Source organism: Pelophylax lessonae (genome assembly GCF_965119305.1).
Source record: "Pelophylax lessonae genome assembly, chromosome: 2".
Lineage (NCBI taxonomy): Eukaryota > Metazoa > Chordata > Amphibia > Anura > Ranidae > Pelophylax > Pelophylax lessonae.
Genome location: NC_138769.1, coordinates 606,752,381 through 606,779,231, shown reverse-complemented (window position 1 = coordinate 606,779,231; position 26,851 = coordinate 606,752,381). Strand labels below are relative to the sequence as shown.

Genomic DNA, 26,851 nt, shown 5'->3' with positions numbered 1-26,851 from the left:
ATACCCGCTCCGTGCTTATCTCCCTCCCGAATACAAATTTTATCTCACGTGTTGGGAGAACTTGTAAGAAATGACTAATGCTGATAACAGGTGAACAAAGCACCAGAGAGAAACTACACTTAGAGCTTTGCAGAGAGATAAGTAAACACTGCAGATATACTGTATGTGCTTAGTTCAAATTTAATGACTAGGGTTTACTAACACTTTAAGAAGAGTTACACAATTTTTTTGCACCCTTTATTTGCACAATTGCAGTTTGTAATGAAATGGGTTGCACTTGTATGCATTTTGGCACTTTTTAGGCATAGTTATATATAGTTACTGATTCAGTATGATCAGCATTTGTACACATTTTTTTTTTCCATAAACATTTTTATTAAAGATAAAAGGAGGTACATCAAATAACAAATTGAGAATGAACATTTTAACACATAGAAAAACAAGAATTCTCACAGAATTGGACACAGCGAATGATACTGCAATAAGGGTATTACAAAAGCCATTCATTAAAAGAAGCAGTATTGAAAGTCTTACGTTACAATGAAAGGAATGAACAGGACGCCAACTTGAGCCATAATTGTCAGGGTTCTGGATACATGTACCCCAGTGGTATCAAAGAAAGGCTTTAGAGTATGGACAACCAGGTTGGGTGATAATGTTAAATCCTGTGGTCTGAAAGATCCACGAGACTAATACTGGGGTTCCAGTAGTATGGATGTAGCTCATGGGTGTGCGGGTCAGTAGGCTAGATGAAGTTAGAAAGGGATAGTAAAAGCAGAAAGGAAAGTGGGAAAAGAAGAGAGGAGAGGCAAGGGAGGGAGGAGGGGAGAGAGAAAAAAAAAGGGGGAAGTTGCTGAGGGGGAAGCTACTGCGCGTACCAATCTACGCAGTGACAGTAGGAACAACCCATATGAAGTGGTGCGGTCGTCAAGAACAGAGTTGGGTGCACGGTCATCTTGCACACATTATTATCAATATTTATTGGAATTGTATGATGCCAACATTGCTGCAGAGGTTGAAAGGGTGGGGGGTCAGCCTGTCAGTGCTCAGATCATATGCCGCACACGGCATCAAATTGGTCTGTATGGCTGTTGTTCCAGTAGGAAGCCTCTTCTATAGATGATGCACAAGAAAGCCCGCAAACAGTTTGCTGAAAACAAGCAGACTAAGGACATGGATTACTGGAACCATGTCCTGTGGTCTGATGAGACCAAGATAAACTTATTTGGTTCAGATGGTGTCAAGCATGTGTGATGGCAACCGGATGAGGAGTACAAAGACAAGTGTGTCTTGCCTACAGTCAAGCATGGTGGTGGGAGTGTCATGGTCTGGGGCTGCACTGGGGAGCTACAGTTCATTGAGGGAACCATGAATGCCAACATGTACTGTGACATACTGAAGCAGAGCATGATCCCCTCCTTTCGGAGACTGGGCCACAGGGCAGTATTCCAACATGGAAGGACACAATAATGCCAGGTTTGAGGAGGATATCTAACAGTATACAGGTGAGACACATTGCTTTATTTGGAACTTTGGCACCCTCCACCTAGCGGTGGGATGGCTGCCCTTTTCCATATATATACACATACTCAGTTCCCCTGCCTCCTCATTACTATTATTATCTGCAATTTTTTTGTAGCAGCTGGTAGCTGTCTATCTAAGAACGTCCCTTCCTCTCCCTGGTGACACAGATGACCTATAATCCTTGCATCTGCTGCAAACCTATAGTGCACTTTTTGCACCAACCTAGTCCCCTTGGAATTAAATATTATATACATCAACGGGTATATAGGGTATTTATTGTTGTGGGTATCCTTTCTTTCGGACTACCCCACCCCTATATACATCCTTGACATCTGATATTGAAATAATATATAACATCCTCCACATAGGCTGTAAAGCTTTGCTAATCCCGAGAATCTTTCTTCATGGAATTAGAGGCTTGGACTCACCTGGACACACATTAAGGCAACTATCATCAGGCACTCATGAATTCTATATATGTCCTGCTTCATAATACTCCCCCTGTTGAGTGCACAAGCTCAGAGTCATATGCAGAGGTGGTCTTTGGAAAATAGTCGTATGAGTTGTGGTGCCAGGAAAGTCCATCCTCTATGCAATAGCAATCTCCTTTATCTCTTATATAATAGGACGTGGCACGTGTTCATAAAAGTGTCCACAATGGCCATCTTGTAGTGACACTGCATAATTACATATAGTATTCCAACATGATGACGACCCCTGCCTTGCTAAAGAAGCTGAGGGTAAAGGTGATGAACTGGCCAAGCATGTCTCCAGACCTAAACCCTATTGAGCATCTGTGGGGCATCCTCAAATGGAAGGTGGAGAAGCGCAAGGTCTCTAACATCCACCAGCTCCGTGATTTTGTCATGGAGGAGTGGAAGAGGACTCCAGTGGCAACCTGTGAAGCTCTGGTGAACTCCATGCCCAGGAGGGTTAAGGCAGCGCTGGACAATAATGGTGGCCACACAAAATATTGAACTTTGGGCCCAATCTGGACATTTTCACTTAGGGGTGTACTCACTTTTGTTGCCAGCAGTTTAGACATTAATGGCTGTGTGTTGAGTTATTTTGATGGGACAGCAAATTTACACTGTTAGGCTCCTTTCACACGGCCGCTCCGTGTGAAAGGTCCGCTGCGGGACTTTTTTTTTCCACGGAGCGGATGACATTTCTGTCATCCGCTCCGTGTGCCCGCATATCATCCCATCCGTTTGCGGACGATATGCGGACATAATGTAAGTATATGGCACTGCGGATGTCAGCGGATGACACCGCTGACATCCGATTTTCCTTCCTTTCCGTTTTTTACACGGAAGGAAAAATGGGGTTCTGTTCCATTCGTAAAAACGGAACAGAACTGACAGGAGGAAAATCGGCTGTCAGCGGATGGTATTCCGCTGACACCCGCAGTGCCATTCACTTACATTATGTCCGCAAATCATCCGCAAACGGATTGGATGATTTGCGGAAACACGGAGCGGCCGTGTGAAAGGACCCTTATACAAGCTGTACAATCACTACTTTACATTGTAGCAAAGTGTCGTCATTTCTTCAGTGTTGTTACATGAAAAGATATAATAAAATATTTACAAAAATGTGAGGGGTATACTGTAAGCTCTTCTGAGCAGGGCCCTCCACTGCGTAAACTGTTGGCGCTATATAAATCCTGAATAATAATTATATATATATATATATATATTTATTTATTTCTTAAACCAGTGTTTGGTGTGACTTTAATCTCCGTGTTGTAGTTCTTCTTCACCTAAACACAAAACGAGATGGACTTTGCACAGGAAGAAATGATAAATAAATGGAGTGATTGATCTATATAGACAATGTAGGGGTGAGATAGAAGAGCACACCGGAGTGGAGCTGTCATTATATAATGGAGTGTGTACATCATCTAATTAGCGGACAGTAATAGGTGAAGGGTGCAGCCTCCTCTCCCGCCCCTAGGCGGAGCTGTGCTCGCTGTCCAGCAGAGTGCGGGCTGTGTAGCGGTGTGCGGTGCGGAGAGCCCGGTGTCGGGTAATGCTATTCGTCCTGTATGGGCTGTGCGGGGAGCAGCGCGGTGGGAGGACCGGAGACTGGACGGACCAAGAGGACAATGCATCTGACCGAGGTACTGACTGACTCCATGCAGCCCCCAACATCTGCAGACGACATGCGCTGCCTTCAGTTTGGGGCAGCGGTGTCAACTTGTCCCGAATTTTGTCCATTAACCTGTTCAGGGCTGGAAGGGTTCTCCTACTTGGAGGACTTTGAGAAAGTTTTCAGGAAACTTGACATGTGTTCTGTGTAATGACATGGTAGGCTTGGAGTGTATGGTGTATGGGGGGACTGTGATCAGCAGATGATGGAGGTGGGACTGGTCCCTCTCTGACTTCTATTGTACAGATGTGTCATCCCTGATTTATCCAATATAGGGGGGGGGGGGGGGGGGGGAGGGACTACTGGGACCGATCCCTCTCCTAATAATCGTACTGATGTGTCATCCCTGATATATCCAATATAGGGGGGGGGGACTGCTGGGACCGAACCCTCTCCTAATAATCATACTGATGTGTCATCCCTGATATATCCAATATAGGGGGGGGGGGACTGCTGGGACCGATCCCTCTCCTAATAATTGTACTGATGTGTCATCCCTGATATATCCAATATAGGGGGGGGGGGGGGACTGCTGGGACTGATCCCCATCCTATAAATTGTACAGATGTGTCATCCCTGATATATCCAATATAGGGGGGATTGCTGGGACCGATCCCTCTCCTATAAATTGTACAGATGTGTCATCCCTGATATATCCAATATAGGGGAGGACTGCTGGGACTGATCCCTCTCCTATAAATTGTACAGATGTGTCATCCCTGATATATCCAATATAGGGGAGGACTGCTGGGACTGATCCCTCTCCTATAAATTGTACAGATGTGTCATCCCTGATTTATCCAATATAGGGGAGGACTGCTGGGACCGATCCCTCTCCTATAAATTGTACAGATGTGTCATCCCTGATATATCCAATATAGGGGAGGACTGCTGGGACCGATCCCTCTCCTATAAATTGTACAGATGTGTCATCCCTGATATATCCAATATAGGGGAGGACTGCTGGGACTGATCCCTCTCCTATAAATTGTACAGATGTGTCATCCCTGATATATCCAATATAGGGGAGGACTGCTGGGACTGATCCCTCTCCTATAAATTGTACAGATGTGTCATCCCTGATTTATCCAATATAGGGGAGGACTGCTGGGACCGATCCCTCTCCTATAAATTGTACAGATGTGTCATCCCTGATATATCCAATATAGGGGAGGACTGCTGGGACTGATCCCCATCCTATAAATTGTACAGATGTGTCATCCCTGATATATCCAATATAGGGGAGGACTGCTGGGACCGATCCCTCTCCTAATAATTATACAGATGTGATCCCTGACATATCCAATATTGGGGAGGACTGCTGGGACCAATCCCTCTCCTGATAATTGTACAAATGTGATCCCTGATATACCCAATAAAGGGGAGGATTGCTGGGACCGATCCCTCTCCTGATAATTGTACAGATGTGTCATCCCTGATATATCCAGTATAGGGGAGGACTGCTGGGACCGATCCAACTCCTATAAATTGTACCAATGTGATCCCTGACATATCCAATATAGGGGAGGATTACTGGGAATGATCCCTCTCCTATATATTGTACAGATGTGATCCCTGACATATGCAATATAGGGGGGATTGCTGGGACCGATCCCTCTCCTATAAATTGTACAGATGTGATCCCTGACATATTCATTATAGGGGAGGATTGCTGGGGCTGATCACTCTCCTATAAATTTTACATATGTGATCCCTAACATATCCAATATAGAGGAGGACCCTGACATACTGCATATATGGGAAGGGTTATTGGGACTGGATCCCTCTCTGACTCCTAATAATTGTACACATGTGTCATGTCTGACATATTCAAATAAGGGGAGGATTACTGGTACTGATCCCTCTCCTATCAATTGTACAGATGTCATCCCTGACACATCCAATATAGGGGAGGACCCTGACACACTGCATATATGGGAAGGATTATTGGGACTGATCCCTCTCATAGAAATTGTACAGATGTGATTCCTGACATTTCCATTATAGGGGAGGATTGTTTTACTGGGACTGATCTCTCCCCTATTTGTTGTACAGATGTGTCATCCCTGACATATCCAATATAGGGGAGGACCCTGACATACTGCTTATATGGGAAGGATTAATGGGACTGGATCCCTCTCTGGCTCCTAATAATTGTACAGATGTGACATCCCTGACATATCCATTTTAGGAGAGGATTGCTGGGACACTTATGGGTTACTGGCTGCCAGGGCCAGATCTTAGTAAATAAGGGGAAGCTCTGCTAAGTTCCATCAGTCATGTGCAAGAAAAAAAAGCTGTAACTGCATATTCTTTAGAATGTAAGTTTCACCTCATGTACTAAGCTCTGGAGCAAATCCCCTTGCATTTTGAAGAGTCTATTTGCCCTTTTGTAAGCCCACCCCATTGTGTATGGGCAGAGTCTGCGGATTCTGTCACCGGCATCTGTCCTCAATATTCAACACATACCCAGATAAAACCAGTTACATTTCGGGACATTATATTTTTTTTACATGTGATGAGAAATGTATTTGTATTATTATTTCTACAGTATTAATATTTATTACTATTATAATTGACGGATAAGATTATAAAAATATTTGTCCCAGTGTTTTGTCTATATTATTGTATATGATGGGTGGGTGACAAGGCTCTGCTTGTTGTCTGAGTTCAGTCTGGATGTCAGATGGGGTATAGAGGTGATGAGAAGAAGATGATGATGTTTGGTGGATATATGGTCATTGTAGGAAGGCAGAGCTATTAGATCATCACAGTTCAACTCCGAACAGATCTCAGCAAGATGCCACCAGAGGATGGATCTCATATGAAGTTCATCTGTCGGGGTGGATTTCTTTAGTGCCCCCTCAAAATAAAAATAGCATTGTTCACATACATATGGATGACAAATAGATTTAGAGATTGGGCTCTATTATTGCCCCTAAGTTTTTGTAGTCCACCCCCAAGCTAAGAAATAAGAATAGCATTATGCACATGTGTATGGATGACACATAGATATGGACATTGTACTCCCCTATTCTCTTCCACTCCCCCATGATGACATCACAGAGCGGGTGGATGTTAGAGACCTTGCACTCCTCCACCTTTTGCTTCTTTAGCAAGGCAGTGGTCATCTTGGAGATGTGTTTGCGGTTGTTATCATGTTGGCATACTGCCCTGTGGCCCAGTCTAAATGCTGGCAATCATGATTCCCTCAATGAACTGGAGCTCCCCAGTGCCGGCAGCACTCATGCAGCCGCAGACCATGACACCTCCACCACCATGCTTGACTGTTGGTAAGGCACACTTGTCTTTGTACTCCTCACCTGGTTGCTGCCACACACACTTGACACCATCTGAACCAAATAAGTTTATCTTGGTCTCATCAGACCACAGGACATGGTTCCAGTAATCCATGTCCTTAGTCTGCTGTTCTTCAGCAAACTGTTTGCAGACTTTCTGCTGCATCATCTTTAGAAGTGGCTTCCTTCTGGGACGACACCCATGCAGACCAATTTGATGCAGTGTGCGGCATATGGTCTGAGAGCACTGACAGGCTGACCCCCCACCCCTTCAACCTCTGCAGCAATGCTGGCAGCACTCATACGTCTTTCTCCCAAGGACAACCTCTGGATATGATGCTGAGCACGTGCACTCAACTTATTTGGTCGACCATGATGAGGCCTGTTCTGAGTGGAACCTGTCCTGTTAAACCGCTGTTTGATCTTGGCCACCGTGCTGCAGCTCAGTTTCAGGGTCTTGGCAATCTTCTTATAGCATAGGCCATCTTTATGTGGAGCAACAATTCTTTTTTTCATATCCTCAGAGAGTTTTTTGCCATGAGGTGCCATGTTGAACGTCCAGTGACCAGTATGAGAGAGTGAGAGCGATAACACCAAATTTACCACACCTGCTCCCCATTCACATCTGAGACCTTGTAACACTAAAAAGTCACATGACACAGGGGAGGGAAAATGGCTAATTGGGCCCAATTCGGACAGTTTCACTTTGGGGTGTACTCACTTTTGTTGCCAGCGGTTTAGACATTAATGGCTGTGTGTTGAGTTATTTTGAGGGGGCAGCAATTTTACACTGTTATACAAGCTGTACACTCACTACTTTACAATATAGCAAAGTGTAATTTCTTCAGTGTTGTCACATGAAAAGATATAACAGAATATTTACAAAAATGTGAGGGGTGTACTCACTTTTGTCAGATACTGTGCATTTCACTGTTGTCCCTTAAAATTCCTTAGTGCTCCCCCCCCCCCCCCCAAGATAAGAGTAGCATTGTGAAAATTCATATAGATGGCATATAGATATAGACAGTGGTGGGATTCAAAAATTTTAATAACCAGTTCCGACTTTCAATGCACAGTGACGAGCATGCCCCCTTTCAATGCAGAATGACCAGCGTGCCCCCTTTCAATACACAGGGACCAGCGTGCCCCCTTTCAATGCAAAATGACCAGCGTGCCCACTTTCAATGCACAGTGACCAGCGTGCCCCCTTCAATGCAGTGACCAGCGTGCCCCCTTCAATGCAGTGACCAGCGTCTGTGCCCCCTTCAATGCAGTGACCAGTGTGCGTACCCCCTTTCAATGCACAGTGACAAGCGTGCCCCCTTTCAATGCACAGTGAGCAGCGTGCCCCATTTCAATGCACAGTGACCAGGGTGCCCCCTTCAAAATAGTGACCAGTGTGCCCCCTTTCAATGCAGTGACCAGTGTGCCCCCTTCAATGCAGAGACCAGCGTGCCCCCTTTCATTGCAGTGACCAGTGTGCCCCCTTCAATGCAGTGACCAGCGTGCCCCCTTCAATGCAGAGACCAGCGTGCCCCCTTTCAATGCACAGTGACCAGCGTGCCCCCTTTCAATGCACAGTGACCAGCGTGCCCCCTTTCAATGCAGAGACCAGCGTGCTGCGTTCCCCCTTTCAATGCAGAGATCATTGTGCCCCCTTTCAATGTTTCAATGCAGAGACCAGCTGCCCCCTTTCAATGCAGAGATCATCGTGCCCCCTTTCAATGCAGAGACCAGTGTGCGGCGTACCCCCTTCAATGCAGAGACCAGCGTGCGGCGTGCCCCCTTCAATGCAGAGACCAACGTGCCCCCTTCAATGCAGAATGACCAGCGTGCCCCCTTTCAATACACAGGGACCAGTGTGCCCCCTTTCAATGCACAATGACCAGCGTGCCCACTTTCAATGCACAGTGACCAGCGTGCCCCCTTCAATGCAGTGACCAGCGTGCCCCCTTCAATGCAGTGACCAGCGTCTGTGCCCCCTTCAATGCAGTGACCAGTGTGCGTGCCCCCTTTCAATGCACAGTGACAAGCGTGCCCCCTTTCAATGCACAGTGAGCAGCGTGCCCCATTTCAATGCACAGTGACCAGGGTGCCCCCTTCAAAACAGTGACCAGTGTGCCCCCTTTCAATGCAGTGACCAGTGTGCCCCCTTCAATGCAGAGACCAGCGTGCCCCCTTTCAATGCAGTGACCAGTGTGCCCCCTTCAATGCAGTGACCAGCGTGCCCCCTTCAATGCAGAGACCAGCGTGCCCCCTTTCAATGCACAGTGACCAGCGTGCCCCCTTTCAATGCACAGTGACCAGCGTGCCCCCTTTCAATGCAGAGACCAGCGTGCTGCGTTCCCCCTTTCAATGCAGAGATCATTGTGCCCCCTTTCAATGCAGAGATCATCATGCCCCCTTTCAATGCAGAGACCAGTGTGCGGCGTACCCCCTTCAATGCAGAGACCAGCGTGCGGCGTGCCCCCTTCAATGCAGAGACCAGCGTGCCCCCTTCAATGCAGAGATCATCATTCGTGCCCCCTTCAATGCAGAGATCATCATTTGTGCCCCCTTCAATGCAGAGATCATCATTCGTGCCCCCTTCAATGCAGAGACCAGCGTGCCTCCTTCAATGCAGAGACCAGCGTGCCCCCTTCAATGCAGAGTGAACAGCGTGCCAACTTGCCAAGCCCCCCCCCCCGAGATCAGTGCACTTGACTTACCTGTTGTAGCGGCGGCTTCTTCTCTTCAGTCCCTACGTCTCCTCGAGTCCTCCCGCCTCCTCCTCGGCCAATGGCTTGGTGTTTGCCTTTCGGCCAATCAGGAAGCGGGTCTCAGACCCGCTTCCTGATTGGCCAGGAGGAGGATCCGTGTGACAATAGTGAATTTTCTTTCGCTATTGTCACACAATGGGTGGGCTTGGGGTGCACTGCCCTGCGTCCCGGGTCCACCCTTTCCTGAAGCCTACTAGAGCCAAATTGTAATAGGCGGGGATTGTCTGGGAGGCGGCGGTGCGGTGGCCTGGAGGAGAAAGGGGCGACGTCACTGGTTGCTAGACGCTAAGTGGCTCTAGCCTAGCAACCAGTGCAGTGTGTGGGCTCCGGCCGCCTGCCTGCAGAGAGAGAGCGCAGCCGCCGTGGCCACAAGCAGGGACAGAGGACAGAGAGAGCAGCAGAGCGGTCAGCGAATGATATACAGATGGTCACAAGGCAGTTCTGCGAACTTCCAAATATTTAGTAACCGGTTCTGTGGAAATCGGCTGAATCCTACCACTGAATGTAGACAGTGTACTCCCCTATTGTCCCTAGATTTTACTAGTACCCCCCTCCCAAGATAAGAATAGCATTGTGCACATACATACAGATAGGCAATATATGTAGAAAGTGTACTCCACTATTGTCCCCGGTTTTCTTTGGTGCCCACCCTAAAATAAGAGTATCATTGTGCCCATACATATAGATGAAACATAGACCATGCACTTCCCCATCGTCCCTAGATTTCTTTAGTGTGCCCCCAAGATAAAAGACCATGTACTCTTCTATTGTCTATTGGATTTCTTTAGTGCTCCTAACCAAGATAAGAGTAGCGCCATGCAAACACAAACAAATGGCACATAAAAATAGACAGTGTACTCCCCCATCATCCCTAGAATTTTTTTATCCCCCCCCCCCCAAGGTAAGAGTAGCTTTGTGCATATACACTATATTGTCAAAAGTATTGGGATGCCTGCACATAATCAATAATGGAATCCCTGTTTTAATCCGTAGGGTTCAATATTGAGTTGGCCCACCCTTTGCAGCTATAACAGCTTTAACTCTTCTGGGAAGGCTATTCATAAGGTTCAGGAGTGTGTCTATGGGAATGTATGACCATTCTTCCAGAAGCGCATTTGTGCAGCCAGGCACTGATGTTGGACCAGAAGGCCTGGCTCACAGTCTCCACTCTAATTCATCCCAAGGTGTTCTATCACAGGAGTCCCCAACTTGTCCTGGGTCATGTCCTGTCTCCAGCCGGGCCTCGAAGGCTGCACTGTCAGATGTGCGGTGGGCGAGCAGACTCTCACAGCTGGACCTCCTCAGTTTCAGAGGTGCAGCGGGAGCAGAGAGAGATTACATCATCTATCACTGCCCACCCCAAATCACCGCTCTCCTGCCCTCACTCAGAACCTACCACTACACAGAGTCCTGTCTCTGTGCTCAATGGACTAGTGCTGCCACAATGGAGTGACAAGCTGCATCTGGAGGGAGGCAGCGTGGCAAGTCACAATCAGCATCTGGTGGCAGGCAAAGTGGCAAGTGACAATCCACATCTGGTGGCAGGCGACGTGGCAAGTGACAAGCTGCATCTGAAGGCAGGCGACATGGCAAGAAACAAACTTCAGGACTCTGTACAGGTCAGTCAAGTTCCTCCACCCCAAATTCACTCATCCATGTCTTTATGGACCTTGCTTTGTGCACTGGTGCACAGTCATGTTTGGAACTGGAAGGGGCCATCCCCAAATGGTTCCCACAAAGTTGGGAGCATGAAATTGTCCAAAATATCTTGGTATACTGATGCCTTAAGAGTTCCTTTCACTGGAACTAAGGGGCCAAGCCCAACCCCTGAAAAACAACCCCACACCATAATCCCCCTTCCACCAAATGATTTGGACCAGTGCACAAAGCAAGGTCCATAAAGACATGGATGAGCAAGTTTAGGGTGGAGAAACTTGACTGGCCTGCACAGAGTCCTGACCTCAACCCGATGGAACACCTTTGGGATGAATTAGAGCGAAGACTGAAAGCCAGGCCTTCTAGTCCAACATCAGTGCTTGACCTCACAAATGCGCTTCTGGATGAATGGTCAAACATTCCCATAGACACATTCCTAAATTTTGTGGACAGCCTTCACAAAAGAGTTAAAGCTGTTATAGCTGCAAAGGGTGGGCCAACTCAATATTGAACCCTACGGACTAAAACTGAGATGCCATTAAAGTTCATATGTGTGTAAATTCAGTCCCAATACTTTGGACAATATAGTGTACTTATGGATGGCACATAGATATATACAGCATATTCTTGGAATACACTGCTGTAGCAAAGGATGTAAACAAGGCTACAATTAGCAAACCTATAAAGACTGGTATCCAGCACTCCCAGGTAGGAGCTGAAGGGTACTTTAAAAGGAATTTATAGTCCTTTAATGTATTTTTTTTTTTTAGCTAAATTTGCGCAAGAGATAAGTTGATTTCTCTACTATTGTTTGAAATAGATGGACTTGTTTTATTAAACCTTACTAAGAAACGAGTTAATCCTAGCCATTCAATATGTTAATGTTAAAATAAAATCATGTTTTGTGTCTAGGTTTATAATGGTAAATGTACATGACGTGGCCATATTTGCTTATTACTAGGGATATATATAAAAAAGAAAATATAAGATAATCTGGCCTGGTTTGATTTGTGGGAGTTCATTGAATCCTGCTGAAAATCCATTGAACCTAAATTTAACTGCAAACCCTATTGAAGTCTGAGGGGGAAGTTTGATACTACATTCTGGCCATATTTAGAGCGAATAGGCAAGCTATTGTCAAAAAATGACATGGAGAGATTGGCAGTGCTATGGGGGACATTTAACAAAGCAAATTAAGGTTTACAACAATAAGAGGGGGCTCCTTTTAACCTCCCTGGCGGTATGATTCTTTTGGATTTTAGGTGCTGAAAGCGGTACCATTATTTTAGGTGCTGAAAGCATGTAATTCTTGTGAATGAGCAGCCCAAACCAACTGTATACATTTATTATACATATTATATATATATATATATATATATATATATATATATATGTATGTATACATATATTATGTATACATATATTATATATATATTATATATATATATATATACGTATATATATATATATATATATATATATATATATATATATATATATATAATGTATACAGTTGGTTTGGGCTGCTCATTCACAAGAATTACGTGTATATATATATATATACGTATATATATATATATATATATATATATATATATATATACATATATATGTGTATATATATATATATATATATATATAATATGTGTGTGTGTGTGTATATATATATATATATATATATATATGTATGTATATGTGTATATATATACGTATATATACATATATACTGTATATATATGTATATATATATATATACATATATTTACATAAAAAGTACAGTAAAACTGCAGGAAAGGGCACTGGGGGGTAATGTAATGTGATTTTATTTTATTTTGAACGATATCAGTGTGTTTGGTGCATTTTACATTCGAATTTGCCGCCGGTTCCACCCCCCGGCGGACGTCACGTCGCCGGAGACGGAAGCCGGGGCTCGCAGACGATCGGGAGAGAGCTCCGCCGCCGCACACCGCTGGCAGTCTTCGCTGGATCCCGGAGAAAAGGTAAGTAAAACCTCCTCCAGCATCCAGCGATCTTCTTAGCGCTACCCCGAGTGTGACTCGGGGTTACCGCTTTTGGCACTAAAATCTTACCCCGAGTCACACTCGGGAATACCGCTAGGAAGGTTAATGTGATTTTGGGAGCAGAATGGAAAAAAAATCAACTCTCTAACATACATTTTTAGGAAATGCCTTTAAGATGTGTATTGTTTTAGGCCCTGTTCACACCTGAGTGTTTTCCAGCTTATAAAACGCTCATCTCTGAAGTCTCAAAATGCTCAACAAGCAAAATCCCATTCATTTCAATGGCCCATGTTCACATATGAGCGTTTTGTCGCCGGAAACAAAACGTCTGAAGCTCAAAAAACTACATGAGCTTCTTTTTTGGCTGATTACATGTGTTTTTGTTAGATGTCAATGCCTGCTTTCAAACACCTGCAAAAAAACACCTGATAAAATGCCTGAAAAAAAGCCCAAAAAAGCCTAAAAAAGAACTGAAAAAACGCCTGAAAACTATACGCTCAGGTGTGAATGGAGCCTTACAGAACTGTACAATTTTCACAGACAGTGTCAGCAGCACTGTATTCTAGCATCACAATTTTTGGATGTGTAATTGATTTAGATGTGCTAAATACATTAGCACATTTAGATGACTTGATAAACAAATTAAAGCTGATCTCCAGATAACACTTTATAAGCAGTTTCAACAAACAATTTTTCATGTTTTTAGGGTTAAAAGTTTTATATAAGGTGAATAAAAGCTGACCATTGCAAGCACCCCTGTCAATGGTAAATGGTTTGCCCCAACCTTCTAACTGCCATTTTTGCGGGACAGCTTGGTCTGTTAAAGGAAGTTGAAAAGGAACAAACTTAAGCACATGGGCCTAATGCTGGACGGCATCGGCCAGTTCAATAAAAATCTGCTGATATTCGGCCGTGAGTATGGCGGCCAGACCGATTTGGCCGGCTTCTGTCAGATGAGCATGCTGGAAAATGACCAATGACTGAGAACGCTGACCGGAGTGTTCTGGTGGGGGGCCGTCCCCCTGTCAGAACACAATAGCTCAGCGCGTGGAGATTGCAGTACTAACATTGGATGGTTAGTACAGTGGCTCTGACCTGAGCTGTCAGTTTTGATTAAGTGTGTATTAGGCGTTAGGGCCCATTTGCACTAGAATGCACTGTGGGAAAGCCTTTTTCTTGTGCGAAGTCCTGCAACCCATTTCAATGGCACTACCCTTGCGATCTGCTGCAGGGGGTCAGTGCAAAATTTACGACACCCCAAACACAGGTTGCAAACTTAGTGCGCTTGTCCGCACCGGCCTGCACTGGATTGCATGGTACAAAAATACCATGTGATGTGGTTGCCATGCATTTAAAAAAGAAGTGCATGCACTACTTCTGGTGTGGTGCGATTTCAGCCGATTCAGAATGAATAGGGCTGAAGTCATACTGCACAGAACTGCATGTGAATTGCACAAGACTTGCACATCGTTCCTGTGCAATTCACATGCAGTTCCTAGTGTGAACAGTGTGAATGCAGGGTTCCCGCATCGCACCCAAGTCGCAGGCAGTTCACACTTGCATGTGCGAACTGCTGGGGGTGTCAATACAAAGTTAATGACACCCCCAGATTAGTTCGCATATCGCAGTGCGAACTGTCAGTTCGGACATGAATTGGATCGCACAGGTGTGAACACCTATGCACTCCGATTCTGGTGCGGGGTCCTGCATGACTTTGGTCCAAATATGAGACATATTCAGCCATATAATCTGTATGGCTAAATTTGTATCGCACAGACATCGCATTTGATTTGCATAGCAGTGCGGTGCGAATCCCATGCAGTGTCTGCTATCGCTATAGTGTGAACTGGCACTAAGCCTTTTTCTGTTGCTTACAAGTTGAAATCAGTATTTTTTGCTAAAAAATTACATACTTACCCCAAACATTTTATGTTTTTTCAATAGAGACCCTATAAAATAAAATGGTGGTCGTTGCAATATTTTCTGTCACACTGTATTTGCGCAGCAGTCTTTAAACAACATTTTTGGGCAAAAATACACTTCAATTAATTAAAAAAACAACTAAACAGTAAAGTTAGCTCAATTTTGTAAAACGTAAAAGATGATACACTGAGAATCGTGATTTAAATTCTAAGCTAAAAAAATGCAATTCTCATTTTATCCAGAATCTTGCAGCTCTACCCCCAACCCATCATCCTTATATAGATGTCTGCTTGCATTTGGCTATCCTCTGTAAAGACGAAGAAGAAGTATTTTGCATCCCTGTATGTAGATATATCTGACTTTTTGGTCTTCACAATCTCCTTACACAAAGAGGCCTTTTAATAACTCTTTCTGCACATGAATATGAATAGCAAGAGTGTGGTTGGGGAAGGCCTGTCCTGGTGGGTGTACGGATTAAACTATGTTGAGTATTCGCTTAGCTGAGTTAGAACTGAGGGGGTCTGTTAGTAATGCAGCCACTGCTATGTCCTGTGTATACTCTGAGAGACATTGCGGTCTGTGACGTGATTGTAGGGGTCCTTCAGGAAGGAATGATGTGCAGTGGCAGCCCCGGTATATACACCAATTTCCATCATCCTACATAAAACATAACACAGTGTAAGCTTCCTGTCTCTTTTCTGTAAACACTCTCAGAAGACTCAGATTCTCCAGAAATACGACGGGCTGCTTTTTCACAGATTGGTGGAGGTTCGCTCCATCTATGGATATTTCATGATGCTTAGATTAGTAACATCTCCATCCTGTAACCGTAAAGGATCAGTTCATCCCAACCAGATCCTTCAGTTTTTGGCAGTGCTGGAGAGTTATTCCACCAGAAGGTTCCTTAAATCTCTTGGGGACACTATTGGGGAGATCTCTGTGATTCAATACTCAAGTTTGACACCTGCCTTGGTTAGTGCTAGGGGGGATCACTCACATGGTTGGGTTTTTTAATTTATTTTATATCATGAAAACTAGAACTCTTGTCCCAGGCAGTGTTAATTTTGGCAGCAAATTTAAATTAAGTTTTAGTCTTAGTCTTAGAACTAAAATGGCATTTTAGTTTTAGTCCCATTTTAGTCTTCTGCAAGTGTTTTAGTTTTAGTCGTATTTAGTCGACTAAAACTCCAGTACATTTTAGTCGACTAAAACGTCCTACATTTTAGTCAACTAAAACTCATTTTAGTCATCTATAATCGAATGGGTGTAGTTCAGTTGTAATTTGTAATGCATTATTTAAGCATTTCTCTACAATTTCCAAACTCATTATATACTACTGCTGGTCCTGGAGTGAAAAATCTAATATGTTATTATTTATGGTATTAAGCTTTGAGCATGCACCAGTGTTAATTTTGGAAAGAAATTTCGATTTAGTTTGACTAAAATGCCATTTTAGTTTTAGTCGTATTTTAGTCTTAAGACTAAAATGCCATTTTAGTTTTAGTCATATTTTAGTCATTTGAATTGTTTTAGTTTTAGTCGTATTTTAGTCGACTAAAATTGAGTTAATTTAGTCGACGAAAACGTTTTAGTCGGTTTTAGTCGACGAAATTAACACTGGTCCCAGGACAACAGAGTCAGATTTATGGCATTGGTATCTTAAGCCCCGTACACACGCAACGATTATCGGCCGACTGATCGTCCGTCTTTTGTCTAGAGTGGTGTTTTGTTGGTTGGAATGTGCCTAGACTGCACACGAATTTTCTCGCCCAACAAAAATCTGCTTCTGAAGTGACGTCGTGTGTTGGTTTGCTTTCTTTGTGTTCTTTCTTCTCCGAGCATGCCCAGTCTTGCTCATAATATTTTTCCCTGTCGAAATCAGTACTGACTGCACGAAAATCGGCCGTGTTTTGACAGCCAACAACAATTTTATAGTCTGCACACCAGATTTTTTTCGGCCGAAAAGTCGGTTGTCGGAAGCATCATAGACAAAAATTCCCTGCCAATTTTCGATGCGTGTGTATGGGGCTTTACTGACTGTTGGAGTATCCAAGACACAAATACGAGCCGGGGACTTATTAGGCCAACCAGTGTCCACTAATAATACATTATCACGCTTGGGTGGACTACGGCTTTAAAACAGTGGGGTTGATTTATTAAAACTGGAGAGTGTAAAATCTGGTGCAGCTCTGCAAAAAAACAATTAGCTTCCAGGTTTTAGCTCTAGTTCACATTGATGCAATTTGACAGGTCAAATCGCAGCCTATTGCCGGCAATTGGAAAGTCTAGATGCAAACTCACCCTAGCTCTACTGCATAGTGAAATGAATGTGGAACTGAGTGTCGTGCTCAGGCTGCAGCGTCCAGATGCACGCAATTGCTTCCAAGTAACAAGAAAAGCCGGAACACAAATGCTTCCTTTTGATGCAATTAAATCTAGCATGACAGCAGTGTACAACATGGTATAATGCTAATGCGTTTCGGCTATAACCTTACTCATAGCAGGTGATGCTTATGAGTAAGGTTACGGCCGAGCCGGGTTTTCTTGTTACTTGGAAGCAATTGGAAAGTCACAATCAGTAGGATGCCGACTTTGCAGCGCCACACCAATTTCCAAAAGTAATTCCTGTACAACTTTTAGTGACTTCGGGGGCAATTTCAATAGACATCTGTGAATGAACCTGCACAGACGTCTTTCAAGTCACCCCCAAAGTTGGACTGAAATGCGGCTTTGAATCACACGATTTCAAAGCCGTGTTTAGTTTGAACGAGGGCTTAATGTAGGGGCCTAATTTAACAAGCTGACGTTAGAACCTGATTGGCACAGCTGCACCAGATTTTGCACATTCCAGTTTTAGTAAATCAACCCCAGGGTTTTTTTTATAAACTATGAGGTTTATTTACATAATTTGGTGAGTGTAAAATCAGTCTTAAGGCCCGTACACACGTACCGATCGTCGGCATACAAACGTCGGTGGACGAAGGATCTGCCGATTGTACGCGTGTTAGTATGGTGCCTCCGACAGATGTCTGCGCACAATCCGCGGACAAAAGTCTTTCGTGCAAACATGAAAATATTTGTATGCCGACACCAGAACGGACGATTGTTCGCCTGTCAGTACACAATTCGGCCGACAGACCGCAGATTTGCAAGACTGGGCATGCTCAGAAAATAGAAAACACAGGGAAAGTTAACCATTACATGACATCACTTCTGCAGTCGGCGGACAAAATTCTTGTGCTGTCCTTGTGCTGTCTTTGCACTTTTCAGCAGACACCGACATCCCGGGGAGAAAAGAGGAACATTTGTAAGCCGACCATCGGTACGTGTGTACGGGGCTTTACTTCTGCAGAGAAACCAATCAGCTTCTAATCTCAGCTTGTTCAATTAAGCTTTGGCAATAAAACCTGGAAGCTGATTGGTTTCTCTGCAGAAGTAAGACTGATTTTACACTTTTCAGCTTTCGTAAAAAAACCCTTATGGGTCAATTTGAATTTGGGTCATGGATGTGTTTGTCATCGGTCACCTCCTGACTGTGTAGCCTGGTTTGTCCAAGTTTGAAATCAGTGGCAAGTGATATAGCACAATGATAGCACAGAGACATATGAGGTACTAAAATGAGGGCAATGCGGGACCCAAAGCAAATTACACAGACAGGGACTGAGAGAGACTGATACTGAGTCGAATTTAGGTATTTGGACTACCTGTATTACAAAACTTATATATATATATATATTATAAATACAGAACTGCATTATATCTTTTGTATCTGCCTGGAATTCAACTTTAAATAGTTTTGGTACATGTATAAGTATTTACATTGGGATGAGTCTTGGGAATCGATTATTCTAGCTATTATAACTATATACATACATATATAATAGTTATTGTTTTATTAACAATTCACTTTTTTGCGAACAAATGAGAACACATTGAGAATTAGCGCCGGTTCACACTACCGCGACGCTACTTCCAGGGGCGACCTCCAAGATCGCGGTGCGAGTAGCGCGCCGCGACCTCGGAGCGGCCGCCACGGACTTCATAACATTGAAGTCTATGGCGGTCGCCTCCTGGTCGCCCCAAAGAAGCTCCGGACCCTTTTTCTAGGTCGGAGGGACTTGTGTCGCTCCTATTAGAATGGATCCGCAGCTTCCCTATGGGAGGCGACCTGCGGCGACCTGTGAGGTGACCAGGTCGCCCTAGTGTGAACCGAGGCTTATAGTTGAATGGAAACAAATGTGTTTACTGTTTGTATGTGTTTTTCTTTTTAATTTATTATACGACCATTGATTTGACTTTGTGAGGGTTTGCTAATATTATGGAATTAATTCTCTTGTTGGGGCCCCGTAAGGTAACAATTTTCTTATTTGGGTTTTTGGATTGAAACATTAAGGCCCCTTTCACACAGGTGGACCGTTCAGATCCGCCTGTCAGTTTTTTTGGCGAATCTGAACGGTCCCCCCATGCATCTATATGGGGCATCGGATGTCAGCGGAGACATGTCCGCTGACATCCGATCCAATCCGTCAAATCTGGAAGGATGGAAACCCTATCAAATCTGGACGGACCGACGGTCCGTTCCCATCCGATTCCCCCATAGAGATGTATGGGGCTCTGACAGTTGTGTCTCTGCGTCTCAGTGCGGAGAACAGCTGTCATTCTCCTGCTCAGCGGGGGATTGGCGGATCGATCCCCCGCTGAGATAAATGGAGTCCGTCCGACGGACACACAGTGTGAAAGAGCCCTTAGGTACCCCTGCTTAAATTAGTTGAGTGCCATCCATTATAAACAGTAAATTTAATCATTCGATGATTGTTACAGTGATTTGAATGATGATTGCTATGCCTTTGAGCATTTTACTGTATATCCCTGCTAGCACCCCCCAGCCATTCATCTGGACATGGAAAAATCAGTTGCTTTAGGCAGCCCATAGATGGTGCAAATTTATTTCCTGCAACCACGGGTGTTTCCTGCAACCACATGATTTCCCTATCAACACAGTGCTGACAGGGGAATCCCTCCTTCCAAGCAAGATAGTGGTTATTGCTAGCGGCTATAGCAACCGCTTGCGATAATCAGAAGTGAATCCGGCAGGCTGGTTGTTCCTAAGTTGATTGATCAATCAACTTGGTACATTCAGCCTGCCCAATAATGGTTCAGCAGGAACTGGCCGAGATTGGATCCGTGTATGGCCGGCCTTAGATGGAATTTTGAAGATTGATTTGCATTTGATTCATGCATGCATGCCCAATCACCAACTAAAACCAGCTAAGTGGCTAAGGAGACTTTTTCCTTACCCTTTTAGCACATGTCCCTATTAAAGTCTATTGAGTTCTACTGCACACTTGCAGGCATTGGAAAGAAGATGCTCGGCCGGCCAGAAATAAACGTTGCAGTGGGAGCACTTTAAATGAAACCTGTGCCTTGCCCATGCAGGGTTCTAGCAAAAGGATTGCTTTTATTCCTTCCTTTCCTGCAAAACATACATTTCCTTTCCCTAATTCCCCCACAGCTCTGTTCAGCCATTGGGAATGTGGAAAATACTTGGTATTTCCAGGCATAGAGAAGCATGTGATTCATTCCCTTTCTTCTCATGTGACAGTGCTGGTGTTTGACCCAGCACTGTTAAATGGAAGTGAGGAGGGAGTCCTCAGTCCTATATAAACTCTTACTAAAGTGATTTTGAACTTATACAGAGCCATCTTATACAGATCAACACAAGTTATTTGCATTGCCAAACGGGTTTCGTATACCTCTTGGAAGGTGATATTGCTCTAATGGTGCTCCCACCACCGACTTTCACTCCTCCTATTATAGAAGAATGTTTCTAAATAAAGAAAAGTGAATTCAAGTGAAAAGAGTGAGACTCTATTTTAATACGCATGGCAGGTACATATACCACAATATTTAGGAGCCAAAATTCTCATCTTAGGAGAGATAGCGTATATTATTCAACATGCTATTACCTACCTTAGGTTAAAATGCAAGTTTTAGGTGCACCAACACTTTTAGGTGGCCCATACACATGGTATCTGCTCAGTTTTACTGTAGATCCTGTTTTCACTCAATATGGATATCTATTGGACAGAGCATGTCTGGCATACTCTCCATGATTTTGGTGCGTTTTTGCACAGCAGATATCATTGTAGTGAATTTACAGAAGAACAGTAGTCACACATAGAAACAAAATATGTAATGTACCTTAAAAGTGCTGTCTCCATGTGTCTATTGTGCAATGCTATGAGAGTCAATGCACCACGCTGTGTTTCATTCACATTGATGTGCTTGAAATGCACCTGAGTTGACATCCAATTTTTTAAATGAGTTGCATTGATGATCTTTTTTTTTCCACTGCAGAAGCCAATACTTGATTGTTTTACTTTATTGTGGTAAGTGGGCCCTTTAAAGTACAACTCCATGTTATCATTTTGTTTGGCTCCTTGATTAATTGTCTTTAGGCCATGTCAAACCTCCTTTGGTGCAGTTTGTAGACTAAAAAAGATCAGGTGTTAACTAGTGTGGATGTTGACCTCATAGCTCACCATATATATAGGCATTCTCAAGTAGCACTGAGCTCAAGGGTGTTGTGGGTGGTGGTGGTTATCTAGTAATTTTAGGAACAGGTGTCTGTTACCAAAACTTATGAGAGTTCATATGTATTCCCAACAGAAGCTACTGTTTATAGCTTGCTCCCAATTATTACCTATAGAAAGCCAATCTCATTTTGGCTTTTGTTTGATGTTGTTGGTGGTATTTATCTATGCCAAAGGTATAAGTTAACAACATAAGAAAATTAAAGCTCCTCTCCAGGCATACTTTCTTTTTGGCCTTAATACACCCTCCCTTCCTCTACAATAATTACTCCTTTTTCATTTTACTAAACCTTTCTCTAGAACTTTAGAACTTCTTTTAAAAAAAAAAAGCTGTTGATAGCATCACTCACCACCAGTAACCTCCTCTGGTGTGGCCTTTGGGTACACTGGATCATATTAGGGTGCCTAGCAAAACCGATAGGGAGTGGGAGTGGGCAGAGCTGTGTGGCACTGAAACTGGCAGTACTGGCTTGATCATGACAGTACTGCCTGATCTTTTTTGACAGATGAACATTGAACTCTACAACACTTGCTTGAATTTTGATTTCAGCATGGAGATGAGCTTTAATGCAGAATTTAGGAGCCAGGCAGTCCAGTCTAGTAGCTTCTAGACTTCTGTGGGAGCTGAGAAATATTTTAGCCCATTAATTAATTTGATGAAGGTGCACTTTTTGGTAGCATTGGTTCTTCTTAGATTTTAAAGGTAAAACATTAAGGAAATAAGTCAATTCTGAATTTCTAAACTTTAAAAGTAGCATAAGAAACCACCAGGCTAAATGTCATATATAGTGCCTTGCGAAATTATTCGGCCCCCTTGAACTTTGTGACCTTTTGCCACATTTCAGGCTTCAAACATAAAGATATTAAACTGTAATTTTTTGTGAAGAATCAACAACAAGTGGGACACAATCATGAAGTGGAACGAAATTTATTGGTTATTTCAAACTTTTTTAACAAATAAAAAACTGAAAAATTCGGTGTGCAAAATTATTCAGCCCCCTTAAGTTAATACTTTGTAGCGCCACCTTTTGCTGCGATAACAGCTGTAAGTCGCTTGGGGTATGTCTCTATCAGTTTTGCACATCGAGAGACCGAAATTTTTGCCCATTCCTCCTTGCAAAACAGCTCAAGCTCGGTGACGTTGGATGGAGAGCGTTTGTGAACAGCACTTTTCAGTTCTTTCCACAGATTCTCGATTGGATTCAGGTCTGGACTTTGACTTGGCCAATCTAACACCTGGATATGTTTATTTGTGAACCATTCCATTGTAGATTTTGCTTTATGATTTGGATCATTGTCTTGTTGGAAGACAAATCTCCGTCCCAGTCTCAGGTCTTTTGCAGACTCCAGGTTTTCTTCCAGAATGGTCCTGTATTTGGCTCCATCCATCTTCCCATCAATTTTAACCATCTTCCCTGTCCCTGCTGAAGAAAAGCAGGCCCAAACCATGATGCTGCCACCACCATGTTTGACAGTGGGGATGGTGTTGCTTTTACGCCAAACATAACGTTTTGCATTGTTGCCAAAAAGTTTGATTTTGGTTTCATCTGACCAGATCACCTTCTTCCACATGCTTGGTGTGTCTCCCAGGTGGCTTGTGGCAAACTTTAAACAACACTTTTTATGGATATCTTTAAGAAATGGATTTCTTCTTGCCACTCTTCCATAAAGGCCAGATTTGTGCAGTATACGACTGATTGTTGTCCTATGGACAGAGTCTCCCACCTCAGCTGTAGATCTCTGCAGTTCATCCAGAGTGATCATGGGCCTCTTGACTGCATCTCTGATCAGTCTTCTCCTTGTATGAGCTGAAAGTTTAGAGGAACGGCCAGGTCTTCGTAGATTTGCAGTGGTCTGATACTCCTTCCATTTCAATATTATCGCTTGCACAGTGCTCCTTGGGATGTTTAAAGCTTGGGAAATCTTTTTTTATCCAAATCCGGCTTTAAACTTCTCCACAACAGTATCTCGGACCTGCCTGGTGTGTTCCTTGTTCTTCATGATGCTCTCTGCGCTTTAAATGGACCTCTGAGACTATCACAGTGCAGGTGCATTTATACGGAGACTTGATTACACACAGGTGGATTCTATTTATCATCATTAGTCATTTAGGTCAACATTGGATCATTCAGAGATCCTCACTGAACTTCTGGAGAGAGTTTGCGGCACTGAAAGTAAAGGGGCTGAATAATTTTGCACGCCCAATTTTTCAGTTTTTTATTTGTTAACAAAGTTTGAAATATCCAATAAATTTTGTTCCACTTCATGATTGTGTCCCACTTGTTGTTGATTCTTCACAAAAAATTACAGTTTTATATTTTTATGTTTGAAGCCTGAAATGTGGCAAAAGTTTGCAAAGTTCAAGGGGGCCGAATACTTTCGCAAGGCACTGTACTACAAGGGGTGTAAGTGATTCCTACTGTATTAAATTGTATTGTCATTGTTCTGTCTGCCCTTATGTTGTGAAGCGCTGGACAAATTGTTGGCGCAATATAAATTCTATATAATAATAATATTATTAATAATAATAATAATGTTTGTGGTGGTCCTAATAAATCCATCCTCTGGACAGTGCCAGGCAAGTATCAGTTTATCTCTAAACAAAGAACAATCGACAACTGTTTAAAATTTACTAAAGCAGCTAATCAATGTTCTGACTCTTGTGGAGGATTGTTACTTCATAGAAGGTCAGATTGACTTGCCATTTGATTGCCTATAAGATGCAGCTATTTGTCTTCGTTTTTGTGTGCCATAATAGCATGCAGTGTTAGGATCCAGGCATGAAGAAGGATTAACTGCTTTAGAGTGGTATCTACTGAACACGAGGATTCATTTTGCTGCTGGTGATGATAAAAGTGACACTGTTCAGAAGATAGCTTGAAGAAAAAATTGTAGACAAATGCAGCTGCATCTTTTTCATAAGGATAAATATTGGCAGATGGATGCTTGCTGCTAGGATATGACCTTTTATTGTTTAAGCTTGTCAACGAGTTATATGACAGCTAAATGAAATGTCAACATATTATGTAATAAGGCAGTATTGTAGGTGGTGTCCTAAGGAAGCTCATGACGCTTACAGACCTATGCTGCGTACATACACCCTCCTTACATCTAATTATCTAGATTTAGGTTATTAAGGGTTCAGTCCATCAAAAACTATTAGAGTTTTTAGTATATATTGGAGAATGAAACTACTTGACAGTTTTTATATGTCTTGTGGACAGCTAAGATCTCCGTTCTTGAGTTCTCAGGTCGGCACACCTGCTGGGGATATTATGAGGAGATCCACTCACTTTATTGGATTTTTTATTTATTTTTATGTTATGTGAATATAAAATTTAGGAACTGAAAAACGCAAAGGTTGGCAGGGACACCTAAAACTCCCAGTTGGATAGGAAGGGAGTCAGGAAATTATGGTCGGTAGATCTCTTTTGTTGGATAATCTGGGATGGATAAGATGTCATGGCTCTACCTATAACTAAAACATCAATAGTGCACCTTTCCTTTTACCCATTACTCTGCCCATAGACCTCTTGGATTCACACACGTCTCCTTTTATAAAGCCTGCCATTCCTTTGTGAATACTGTGCATGTAAATAAAGAGGAACTTCAGTCACACTTTAAAAGAAAAAATACATGCATCATGTAAAAACCTTGGTGATGTGATTTATCTAATTCATTGTTCTAAATCGGCCATTTTTATGTGTAAATAGCAGGCTGTAACTACACTCAGCAAAAATTTAATGGTGGCCATTTTAACTGAGGGCAGCTGAAACCAGTGTCCTCATTTTTCCAGGAAATTCATGACGCTTCTCTGTGGTTGCACAGTCCACGCATGCGTAGTACACATTGCAGTCTGAACTTGGGCACTACACATTGTCTCCGTACATCCTTTGCCTGTCTTGGCCCATCTTGTCCCATCTTCCACTGTCCTTTGCTCTCCTCCAACTCATCTGTGCCCTCCTTCATGTTCCCTCTGTCCTTCTCAAGCTCTTCTCCACTCTCCTTCAGCTTCCCTCTGCCCTCCTTCAGCTCTTCTCATCCTCCTTTAGCTTTCCTCTGCCCTTCTCTAGCTCTTCTCCACCCTCCTCCATCTTCCCTCCTTCAGCTTCCCTCTGCCCTCTTGCAGTTCTTCTCCACCCTCCTCCAGCTTCCCTCCGCCTTTCTCCAGCTCTCCTCTGCCCTCCTCCAGCTCTCCCCCACCAAAAAAAAAAAAAAAAAAAAGCCTGAAGACTCCTGGGATTTCTGACGAAATATCCCAAGAGTCAACGGGTGTAGAGTTTAGAGTAGTTAACAAAGATATTCATAAGCTGGACATAGACTCATTAAAATTTGGCAGGGACCTGTCAAATTTTGCTCAGTGTATGGCCATCCATGCTCAATAGAATTTGATCATTTGGTTGAATTCTGTCGTAGGGACCCCTTGGTTTTAACGTGAACTGTTAGACAAGGTCAATTTGGTTTGTTGCTGACTGGCTGGTAAGTGAGCTGGGAATGTTTGTTTGTTGTTTTGGTCATGTTGCCCTTCCATGTGCTCCTTGCTGAAAAAGCCAGTTATAGGTTGGGGTGGTTGCCATTTGTTGTACTATAATTAGGCCCTATTGGTGAAACGTTAGAGGAGCGGTCCTAGATGAGGGCTGTCAATGTCCATCTTGAGAAGACCTTTCTAATAAATGTGGATACCAGTGATCCCCTGGGTGTGCGGTGGCTTTCTTCTCAGCACTTGATATGTGCACTTCTGATTTACTGGTAAATGACTACACAAAGGAAGAAGGCCCTTAAAGCGGTATTAAACCCAGCCACCATGAATAGAAAAAAACTTATGGGCAAAAGTTCAAATCATGAAAATGCACATCGCTATATGATTTCCCAGAAAAGCTTGCATTAGAAGTTTTCTTTCCCTTACTTTCACTTTAATATATCCC

The 26,851-nt window shown here is 43.4% G+C and overlaps 1 protein-coding gene across 1 annotated transcript in view; it reads left to right on the top strand.

The window, feature by feature from the left end:
• The first annotated feature begins 3,488 nt into the window (after window positions 1-3,488).
• TNS2 (tensin 2) overlaps window positions 3,489-26,851 on the top strand; it is a 323,653-nt gene continuing 300,290 nt past the window's right edge. The window contains exon 1 of the mRNA XM_082248162.1: window positions 3,489-3,646. Coding sequence (XP_082104288.1) covers window positions 3,572-3,646 — 75 coding nt within the window. The 5' untranslated portion in view covers window positions 3,489-3,571. The remainder of the gene's footprint in view (window positions 3,647-26,851) is intronic.